This window comes from Pelodiscus sinensis, chromosome 6, assembly GCF_049634645.1.
Source record: "Pelodiscus sinensis isolate JC-2024 chromosome 6, ASM4963464v1, whole genome shotgun sequence".
NCBI lineage: Eukaryota > Metazoa > Chordata > Testudines > Trionychidae > Pelodiscus > Pelodiscus sinensis.
This window is the reverse complement of record NC_134716.1, coordinates 18,550,310-18,561,759: the sequence shown is the minus strand read 5'-3', so window position 1 is coordinate 18,561,759 and position 11,450 is coordinate 18,550,310. Positions and strand designations below refer to the sequence as shown.

Genomic DNA, 11,450 nt, shown 5'->3' with positions numbered 1-11,450 from the left:
TGCCAGATGAACTCAGAAATTTGGGTTGCATCTTTAATAGTCTCTTTCTGGGACTATTCAAGCTATAAAACCTCTTGAAGGAACATGCAGTTTGTCGTTCTGTTTTATATTATTGAAAAAAATGCCATCTATTTTAAAATATTCAGAATGTGTGAGCAATCTGAGTTCACATCATCTTGCTGGAAATGAAACCTTTCAGTCTGGAGATGAGATTTCAGTGGGGAAAAGCAGCATAGTTTCAGCAAACACACAATCGCCAAAGATGTCTTTGGGTATGTCTACACTACCCTCCTAATTCGAACTAGGAGGGTAATGTAGGCATACCGCACTTGCAAATGAAGCCCGGGATTTGAATTTCCCGGGCTTCATTTGCATAAGCCGGGCGCCGCCATTTTTAAATCCCGGCTAGTTTGAACCCCGTGCCGCGCGGCTACACGCGGCACGGAGTAGCTAGTTCGGATTAGGCTTCCTAATCCGAACTAGGTGTACTCCTCATTCCACGAGGAATACAGCTAGTTCAGATTAGAAGCCTAGTCCGAACTAGCTACTCCGTGCCGCGTGTAGCCGCGCGGCACGGGGTTCGAACTAGCCGGGATTTAAAAATGGCGGCGCCCGGCTTATGCAAATGAAGCCCGGGAAATTCAAATCCCGGGCTTCATTTGCAAGTGCGGTATGCCTACATTACCCCGCTAGTTCGAACTAGCGGGGTAGTGTAGACATACCCTGTGTGACTAACTGTAAAGATTGGAGCCTGTTAAATTTTTCATTAACTCCTTTGTTGTTTTTTTGGTGTTTTTAAGTGATTTATTTTTATGAAGCTTATTGCGTTGCCCTCCTGTTTAGAAACTTATTTTCTAGCAAATTTTCACGAATATTCTTCTTATTTAATTTTAATAAATTAAACAAAGCAATACAATCAGGTGGCGCTTTCGTACCAGGATGGCAGAGCTGTGTAATTCAAGGTATAAAATGTTAACTTAATACAAATAATTATGGAAGGAAGCAACTGAAAAACAAGGGCTTCCAGTACCCACATCAGTTTCATTCCACTGTTTCCATTGATTCAGCAATAGAAATATCACAAGATGAAATAAAAAAGAGGAAATATTTCAAAGCTCAGATAGTCAATTTCCCAAAGTTCCCTGATAAATATGTTCTAAAAGATTCTTGAGAACACAAATCCTAATCCTTCTTGCATTAATTTTACCTCAAATAGTTCTGTAATAAATGATTTGACTAAAGCATATAAAGCTAAATAAAACCAATAACTTCAAAGCCTCAGTAGAAGCTATCACCTTGCATATAGTGCAGATTTTAAAAAGGGATAGAATATTCTCTCAGGTTTCTGGTTCCTGACTGGAATGTCATCTTGATTGTAGATTGTTTAAAAGGGATTCATCTTTGTTCTCATCCAGACCCTACAGGTTAGACCTCCCTGGTCCAGCACCCTCAGGATCTGACTAGTCCCGGATGAGGGATTTTGCCAGACCAGGAGAGGTCATTTCTGGACCCTTCCCTGCCTGTCCCACTGGCCTCCCAGCGAGCTCCTCACCTCCAGCTAGCCCTGCTGACCCTGCTGAGCAGCAATTGCTGCCCTGGCTGTGTGTCCCACCGGGCAGCCACACGCACTGTGCTGGGCCTCCGAGACCACCAGGCAGCCATGTGTCGCGGATCCCACTGGGCAGCCACGAAGTGTCTCCCAGCTCCGCTGGACAGACCTGCTGCCATGCACTGGAGGGTCCCTGCAGCCCACTGTCCTGCTGTCCCCCCCCAGGGATCCTTGCCACTGACCCGTCACCAGGAATCTCTGGTCCTGCAACATCATTGCCGGACCATGGAAGTTGCCAAACCAGAGAATCCCAGTTAAGAGAGTTTCAACCGGTATTAAAATATTAGGTCAAAACACATCATGCAATATCTGTTTGTAATAAAATACTTGCTACTGTTGAAAAACATTCAAAAGCATCATTTAGGGATAGCTGTATGAGACACTAGTCAAGAAAGATAATATATGCATTTTAACAACTCAACAATTAAGTATATTTATTGCCAAAACATCACAAGTCTAAAATTCAATATGTCCATTTCTGTCCCCATTAGAAATAAATGCTGGTTGTCCCATTGAAGAACTGTGACTCTGTTTTCTGGTGAATTGCTTCTTTTTCTTTCTTGAGTTATGTGACAAAAAATTGTCAATACCTCGTAACTGTTTCTATTTGTGCTACCCTATTCTTCAGATAATTCAGAACTATCTATCATATGATGTTACTGTAAGGCAGGTAAGAATATCTGCTACCACAAAAGAAAATTCCTTCTGGTATAGTTATGATATTGTGTGGTGAAAACAGTTGAAATATTTCAGATCCGATTTCTCTGTACAGTCATAAAATGTCCTGATAGAATCAAAATGATGAAGTCGTCTTTCTTGTCTATGTCACCGTGACATTGTTTGTGGCATTTGAGTAATTTTAGAAGTCAAGCTAGTGGGAAAACACTTCTCTAGAAGAATCAAGTGAGCATTATAGATGATACTGGAAAACGTGCTCATATATCCAAGACTAATCCTGAAAAAAAAAAATCCTATACCTGGAGAACATTTGGAGAATGCAGAGGTCTTAAGCTGCTTGTCAGTTCTATGTAATTCTCTTTGATGAAAAATGATAGTTGGATTGCGCAATTATCAATAATTGTTGATGGGAGAGCGAACCTTGTGTCCTTTAAGACATACGTTGATTGCCAAAATGATGTGTTTCAGCTGTGATCTCAATAGAGTTAGCTTAATATAATTGAAGAGCTCTCTCAAGATGGAGAGTGGAGCATTTGAAACAGCATTAGTTGGTGTTGTATTAGCAGAGTCTCCCATTACATTTAAACAAACAAACAAACAAACAGCTAAAACAACTTCAAATGTTAGTCTGTGTCTTGACTGGGTTTTTAAATCATGTTAAGCTAAATCGTGCACAGCTAACACAACTGAAAGACACATCTTTTGCCTGTCTAAACACAGGGCCTATTACAGTATGTTTAAAAGGAAATTATTATAAAACAATATTGTGTTTTTAAATACATTATCACTATTACCCTACAACCTTAAAATTAAGAGACTTTAATTAATTATTCTGATTTTAACCATTTATACTGTCCTAGGGGTGCTAATGTTTCTGCCTGTTTCAACACTTTGAATTTTACTTGGTCTGGACAGGGAAATGGGACTCGTCTGTTTTTTAATCTGCTTTCTGCGGTCACGTTTCACTTTCTGATTTTCACGCTTTAATGCCAGGCCAATGTCTTGGAGTTTACATCATTGCAGGGTTCAGAGGCAAAAAGGCATGAAACCATGACAACCTTTCTATTCATATTCGTTAGGGTATATCCCCCGGGCTTCCAGTGCATTTTCTTTTATCAGAAACTAAAGTTGGTCCTAAATTAGTGTCTCTTTAAAGAAAATAAATCTGCTTATGTTCATGAAAAATATGAGTCACAGCAATTGGCTGTGCACCGAAATCTTCCATTAGTAGGTATTCTGGTTGTTTATCATGTGAATGGATCAAGTTGCAATAGAGGATGATTAAGAGAAACAAACACATTAGGAAGTATAAATACTAACAGAAAAGGCTAAAATATCAAAGTAAAGGCAATCTACTTTTTAAAATAAATAAGAATAGTAACAATGAACAGACACAGAAGTAGCCTGCTCACTTGCAAATGCACAAATACAAAATGGGAAAAGACCAGTTAGGAAGAAAATAATGAATCACAAACTATGAGCAAACAATAGCCCTCTTCCCTCAAAAAAGCATCATTCTGGTATGTATTAGCTGTACTGTTGGATGCAAGACATGAAAGAAATTGTTTCACTTTGCTCAGCACTGACAAGGACTCAATCCAGTTTGTGTTCAGTCCTGGGTACCTTGCTTCAGGAAAAATGTGGAGAAATTGCAGAAAGCCCTCAGGAGAGCAGCAAAAATGATTAAAGGTCTAGAACAGTGTTTCCCAAACTATGGGCCGCAGCCCAGCACTGGTCTATGGGAAAAAAATACCAGGCCTCAGCGTGGCTGGTGGGGAGTTCTGGGCTCCCTGAGTGCCCGTGCGGCGCTGGGTCCCACAAGCCCTGGGCAGGGATGCAGCTGGATGTTTCAGGCTCCTGGAAGAGGCGTAGTGCGGGGGGAGTAGAGGAGGTAGTTGCCCCCTGGCACCATGCTAGGGGGGCGCCAGGCTGGGCTGTGGCGGGGGGGGGAGAGGTGCGGGGCACTGGGCTCACCTGGGCTGCAGGAGGATGGAGGTGCCAGGAGCCCAGCGCTGGACTCAAGGGGAGGGAGGGGCAGGGAGTCAGCGCTGGGCTCAGCATGTCTGCGCCATTTGGGGGAAGGTGCAGAGAAACAGAGCCCAGCTGGGCTGCGAGAGTGAAGAGGTGCGGGGTGCTAGGCTGAGCTGGGGGGGGGGAAGAGGTGCGGAGCTCAGTTTGGTTGCAGGAGGAGGGAGGTACTGGGAACCCGGGGCTAGACTCAAGAGGAGGGAGGGAGGGAGGGACAGGAAATCAGAGCTGGGTTCAGCAGTTCTGCGGGGCTTGGGGGGAGATGCAGGGAAACGGGGCTCAGCTGTGCTGCGGGGGAGGCATGCAGGGAACCAGTGCGGGGCTCGACTGGGCTGAGGTGGATGAGGGAAGGCATAAGGAACAGAAGGGCAGCTCAGACGAGCTGTGAGGGGCTGCAGGGAACTGGTGCTGCACTCCCTTGGATTGTGGGGGATGGTTTTGGGGGAGGTGCAGGGAACCAGCGGGAGTGGGCAGCTCAGTTGGGTTGCAGGGGAGGGAGGTGCAAAGGAGACTAGGACGGGAACCAAGAGCCCTGAAATGACCCCCCTGATCCAAAAAATCCCTCATCTGGGACCAGTCAGGTCCAGAGGGTGCCAGACCAGGGAGGTCCAACTCCTACCCAAGTCCCCTCCTTGCACCCTCCGTCGTATCCAGATACCCTACCCCCAATCTGCTCCTGCCTCCCAGAGTGCCCGTTTGGAGCCAGGTCCCCCAAGCCCTGGCCCAGGCTGGGTGGACGATTCAGCTGGGTGAAACACTGAAAATTTATTCATTTTTCATTCTTTTTTTATGTGCGTTTAGATTTTTGGGCTGCAAAAAACAGTACGGAAAAAAAAACGGGTTTCCAACTAAAGTAAAAAGTTTGGGAAACCCTGATCTAGCCAGCTTTCTATCCATCTTACAGTCCATTTATCCAATCCATATTCCCTTAACTTGCTGCCAAGAATATTGTGGGAGACTGTATCAAAAGCTTTGCTAAAGCTGGCACTGGGGGCTTTGGGAGGACCAGAAACAGCTTATTTGCATAGTAATCATTTGCTTAATGAATATGCAAATATGTAAATGAATGTTTCCAGTCCTCCTAAAGCTCATGAATGGATTTATTGGTCCCCCGTGTCAAAAAGTTTGGGAACTTCTGGTCTAGAAAACATGACCTCTCAGGGAAGTTAGATAAAACTGGGTTTGTTTAGTCTGGAGAAGAGTGAGATCAGTGAGGGGGGTAGGGGGAAGAGTCTGTAAGTACATAAAAGGTTATTGTGACGGGGTCATGGAGCCCAAAAGGCCCCCCCCCACGCATGGTCAGGGGCAAGCCGCTTCCACCCCTTCCCGCGGCGGGGAAAAGCTGGCGGCAGAAGTGGAGCCGGCGAGTGTCAGCCTGTCAGTGGGCTGCGCATGCGTCCTGGGCTCCGGGAGCCGCAACGCCGATGCATGCGCCGGGAGAAGCGGGTCAGTCGGGGTTGACGGGGGCGGGGAAGGAAAGACGACGCTGGACGCCAGCGCAGGGGAAGGGGTGGCAGCCAGAAGAAGGGTAAAGCAAATGGGGCAAGGATCGCGGGGGAAGGAAGGAAGGCGGACCAAAGCAGTGGAGAGCTGCAGGTGAGCAGGGGAGCACGGGATTGAGGAGGAAGCCCGGGGCGGGCAGACGGAGAACCGCTTGCGGGCTGACGAGTTGCGGCGGTAGCCCCGTCGGCCAGGTGGGTGGCTACAGAAAGGATACCCCCACCTTAGGGGCCTGGGCTGGGGCCTGGAGAGAGGGCAGGCCCGGGCCCCCCTCAGCCCCTGTGTGGGGCAATTGAGCCAAAAGAGGCGACAGCTGCACTGACCAAGGGGCCGTGGCTGGGAGACAGGGAGAGGAAAGTGGGACCCATGGGGTTAGTGGGACAGATCCCATTACAGTTACTATAAAGAGAGAGGTGATAAATTATCCTGTCCTCTGTGCAAAGAGAAGTAATGAACTTAAAGTGCAGCATCCAGATTTAGATTGGATGTGAGGAAAATCTTTCTAACTGTAAGGGGTTGTTAAGCACTGGAACGAATCACTTAGGCTATGTCTGCACTGCAGGCTTTTTGCGCAAGAATGGCTGTTCTTGCTCAAAAGCTTGCAGAGAGTCCACACTGCACGCATGTTCTTGCGCAAGTAAATTTACAGTAAAGCATCAGAAAAGAGAGTTTCTTGTGCAAGAGTTATTCCTCACCCCATGAGGAATAAGCCCTATTGCACAAGAAGGCAGTGTGGACTGGCAACAGAGGTTTCTTGCGCAAGAAACCCCTATGGCTAAAATGGCCATCAGAGCTTCCTTGCGCAAGAGAGCATCCACACTGCCATGGATGCTTTAGCGCAAAAGCACATCTCTTGTGCAACAGCACATGGCAGTGTGGACATGCTCTTGCACAAGACCTTTTGCACAAGAACTCTTGTGAAAAACAGTTCTTGTGCAAGAAGCCTGCAGTGTAGATGTAGCCTTAAGCTATTGCTACACTATACAGAATATACAGTGGCACAGCTGCCTTACTGTTAGCACTGCTAGTACAATGCTCTAAGCCAGTGGTCACCAACCCCTCAATTGCAATTGACCAGTCGATTGCAGCACCCTTAAGAGTCAATCGCTGCGGCCAGCTGGTCATGGTGTTCGATCTGCCAAGGCTACGTGGCGCTCCAGCTGGGCTGGATCAAAGAGGTGCAGTTGCCTGGCAGCACCTCTGTGTTAACTTGCTGGCTGGGAGGGAGGTGTATGTGTGTGCACACGTGTGCATCCCCAGCTCTTGCCTCCTACGCCGTGTTGTTCCCTGTGGGCTGTGTGCGGGGTTGGAGGGTCCCTTCCCCAGCAGCTCGCTGCACCTGGCCAGGCTGGAGCCAGCTCTGGGCAGCCCCGGGCTCTGCCTGCCCCATCCCAAGCTCCAGAGCCACTGCCTGCAGGCAAAGGTCTGGGCCGAGTCGGGAAGAGACTCTGCTTCCCCCCCGCAGCCCTGCCTCTCCTTGCCCCAGCACTACTCCAGTGAGGCCGTGAGTCCTAGCGCTGCTGTCTTGCCAGTGAGTGTGCTCGGGGTAGAGGGATGTGAGGGAAGCATGGGAGGGGCCAGGGATTGCACTGAGGGGCACGGGGCGATGCAGGGGATCAGGCTGGGAGGGGATCATGGGGCTGAGGGGAGTGAACTGGAGCAGAGGGAAGATGTGAGGGGGGGATACAATTTGCAGATGCTGAACTTTTCTGTACTGCCCACTTTGCCTCCTTCCCCAGCTAGGTATTTGGCTGCATTCTTACCCTCTCACCTGTTCTGCATTACTCCCTCAACCCTCCCAACTCCCTTTCCTGCTGCAAACTCCCTTCCAGACCCTGTCCTCCTCACCCCTTTCCTGCACCCACTTCCCACCCAGATCCTTTATCCCTATTGCACTCACTGGCAGCTCTGTCCCGCACATTGAAACCCTCATTTTTGTTCCCACCCCAGAGCCTAAAGGGGACCACAAAATCCACTAACTCTGGCACCCCAGAAAAGTGAATCTGCCCTATGGGAAGCCCTGAACCTCAATCCTCCCTGTGCCTTCCCCATGTCCTGTGGGGGCTGGAGTGCCAGAGGAGTGAGGTGTCTCAGTTGGAGGCCACATCACTGAGGGCTGGGGGTTTGGAGGAGTTTTTTTTGCTTCTCATTTGTGTGGTCCCCAACTGATTTTTCTGTGGGCCAGTGGCTCCTGACCCCAAAAAGGTTCCCCACCCCTGCCATAAATAAAGAAAACATTGAAACCTTTTGTCGGACATTATATTTTACTTTATTTAGAAAGACGTTTAATAAACTAACACAAGGAAGTTAAAATGCTTAATCTGTTTAATAATTTAAATTAAACTGTTCTCCCCAGCTGCAGCCCTAGCAAAATGGCTCTGGCATAGTTATGTAATTAACAGTGAGTTTCCATTAGCAACGGGTAATCTGCAGAAAGGTTTGGAGAGGGCGGAGCCTCAAGGAAGGGGTGGGGTCTCGGAGAAGGGATGGGGTAGATCCGGGCTTACCCTGACATTTAAAAAGTAATCTTGGATGTAAAAAGGTTGGTGACCACTGCTCTAAGCAGCCAAACACCAAACAAGCTGCCAAACAAGACAGATCTCCCTTCAGCTTAATTACTCCAGCCACCATGAGCAGCAGTAATTATCCTGGTGCTTAGGTCAGTGTAATTCTCATCACTCAAGGCAGTGCCTTATTTCCACACCTGCGTGGAACTTACACTCTACATGGCCCTAGGGAAGTTGTGGAATCTGTCTTCTTAGGTTTTTAAGAACAGATTAAATAAACACCTGCCAGGGATGATCTGGTAATAATCTTGGCTCAGTGCAGGGACTGAACTAGCTGATCTATCAAGGTTCCCTTCATGCCCACATTTTTATGATTTCTGTGAATATAGTCACCAATGACAGGGAAGCTGGTTCATAGTACACAAAACAGCTCAATACTTTGAAAAGCCCTCTTCCATACTGTGAAAATGGTTGAGAATTCCTGAGATTAACTAACAGAGCAAGTCTGTCTTCATTAATACCATTTGGAAAGGTTGATTACCACACAATTGGTAAGGAATTGTTGTGAACTTAAAGCAAACCAGTTCTGAGGTAATTGTTATGGTAAATATGTAAGTATTTTAAGATATCATCATTTTTATGTCATTAATTCAAATAATTTCTGTAGTAGATTATAGTTTGAATAAAGTAATTTTATTTATAAATATGAATAAGGCAATAAGTACACATATAAATAAACATTGATCTGTGGACAAATTATGAAAATATATATTTATATAATAAAATATTTATGATAAATCTGAAAATATTTTCACAGTAGAGAAAGAAAATAAATTAAAGCCATTAAAGGCATCCTACTTTTTGCATTTAAAAAGTGAGCAAAACATTACTATATTAAAATACATCTTGTTGTTTAATTCAAGGTACAAACTTTTAACTTTGTAAAAGTAACTACTAGAAAAAGCAGTGGAGACCGAAAAGATTCCAGCGTAGAGTCCAGTTTTATTCAGCAGATTTTCTTGTTTCAGTAGTAAAAGTGTCCACCATCAGCAGCTGCAATGGAAAAGGAAACTGGATCAAACATAGACAATACTTCAATAGTGAAATATTTAGAAAATGATAAGTATATGTGAGTCCTGATCTTGATTGGTGTTTGATTAAAGTAGGCCAGTTTTTATTCCCCTGTCCATTTCATAAGCCTATTAAATAAAGTCCTATCCTTGGTTCTATTTTATGTGATGAATATCAGATAAAGGACACAACTGAGCCTATAGAATAAAGGATACAACAGAACTTATAGAATAATTTTATAAAATGAAAGCACAGCATGTTTACTTGTTTTCCCCTAAACTATTTTTTTAGTTACTTTAGAAAAAGTGTTTTGTATGATACCTTAGTTTTTAAGTCTTTTTGTGAGTTGGTCAATAAACAGAAAACATCTCCTCATTTCCTCGCGGATTATCTCACAGGCACACCGGCTGTATTGCCTTTTTTCCAGGAAAGTGTCTATCACATGGAAATATTTCTTCACTTTCAGCCTTGTGAGGTCTTCATTTTGAGGGTAGGTTGTCTCCATCTTTTTTTCTCCATCAAACCATGTCTTCAGCAGCTCTATTTGCTGATAAAGTCCATTTTGGAATGCAGCTATGGAACTCCTATCCCAGTCAGTCTGAATTTGAATTTTGCGGAAGATAGTGAAGCTCTGTTGGAGGATCTCCTGGATTACCATCATGGCGTTCTCCTTCTGGAATTCTGTGGAGCTGAACAAATTCTGGAGGGATATAAAGTTTGATTTTTCATTTAGACATTGCACAGGAAATTGTCCTCCCATTTTCTCCAGAAGTTTTAAGCTATCTTGGTTCACTTTGTTTTGCTGGAAGAGAAACATGTTACAGTCCACAAATGAGATTTTGGTGGAGATGTGCAGGACAAGGCAAATATGCAGGAAACTCAGGATACTCATGCTGATGTTGTCTTAGATTCCCTGTTTCTGGGTGAAGATTAGAGATTGTGCAAGTCTTTCGTAGTCTGATGTGCTGTTGTTTTTTCACCCATGTCTCTGAATTTAAGTATTCTGTAATTTTCTTTTATCACTTTCTGTATCTGAAGATTCTCATTCACTAATTAGGAATTTTATTTTCACTTTTCTGCTTTTTAATAGTTCTCTGTTAGTTTGAACTTTTCAGTATTTCTTTCCTTTTTTAAAAAAAGTGATCAAATTATTAAAAGCATAATGATTTGACTATTGTGTGGTATTACTTGTTATTGCCAAAGCAAATTTCCATTTGATCCGAAACATTTCCTATACTGAAAATAGATCAGCTGAGCTGTGCTAACACATGAAAGTCCCTTATAAAAGGGCCATCTGTGTTCCCAGCTCCTCCTAATCTTAATTCAGAATCCCCTTAAATGTTTACTAATCAAAGTAGTTTAATGAGTACATAAATGAATAATGGAAGGGTAAACACTCTTGGAGAGGTTTTGGGCCAGCTCATGAAGACTAGTCCTTTGCTAGCCAGAATGACTCAGGAGGATTATGTATAAACGTGGTATAAAAATGTGTTTTTAATATTATTCCTTTTTTCTACCCATCCCCTTTGACTCGTCTGTTGTTTGCTATGTCTTGTCTTTTTTAGCTTTTTTTTTTTCTTCTTCTTCTTCTTCTTCTTCTTCCAGGCAAGAACTGTTTTCTGCTTAGGACCCTGAACATCACAGCAATGCAAATTAATAATAACTGACAGTATATTCAGATATTTCAAGTAGATGCCAGCACAGAGCTCATAGACACACCCCTTCTGTAGGGGTATGGCTATAAAACAGTGTTATTCTGAAATAACATAGTCCCCATCTACACTACAAGCAGTTATTTTGACTTAATGTCAAAATAATGTTGACCTGGAGGACTTCTTACTCTGACTCCTGTAACCCTCATTTCATGAGGAGTAAGGAAGACAAAGGAAGAGTGTTCTTCCTCATAGACTCATAGACTTTAAGGTCAGAAGGGACCATTATGATCATCCAGTCTGACCCCCTGCACAGCGCAGGCCACAAAATCTCACCCACCCCTCCTAGAATAATCCTCTCACCTATATCTCAGATATTGAAGCCTTCAAATACTTTGAAGACCC

At 44.6% G+C, this 11,450-nt stretch overlaps 1 protein-coding gene across 1 annotated transcript; it reads right to left on the bottom strand.

Annotated features, from left to right (window-relative positions):
* Nucleotides 1–8,997: 8,997 nt before the first annotated feature.
* On the bottom strand, nt 8,998–10,397 carry LOC102450893 (interferon epsilon-like). Its single transcript, XM_006129996.3, has 2 exons — nt 9,715–10,397; nt 8,998–9,375 (listed from the first exon to the last, which is right to left on the bottom strand). The coding sequence occupies exon 1, from the start codon at nt 10,283–10,285 to the stop codon at nt 9,716–9,718; it is 570 nt and encodes a 189-aa protein (XP_006130058.2). The 5' UTR covers nt 10,286–10,397; the 3' UTR covers nt 8,998–9,375; nt 9,715.
* Nucleotides 10,398–11,450: the final 1,053 nt, after the last annotated feature.

Excerpts from the sequence above, each read along its gene's own strand:
- LOC102450893 (XM_006129996.3), bottom strand. The coding sequence starts at position 10,285 with ATGAGTATCCTGAGTTTCCTGCATATTTGCCTTGTCCTGCACATCTCC.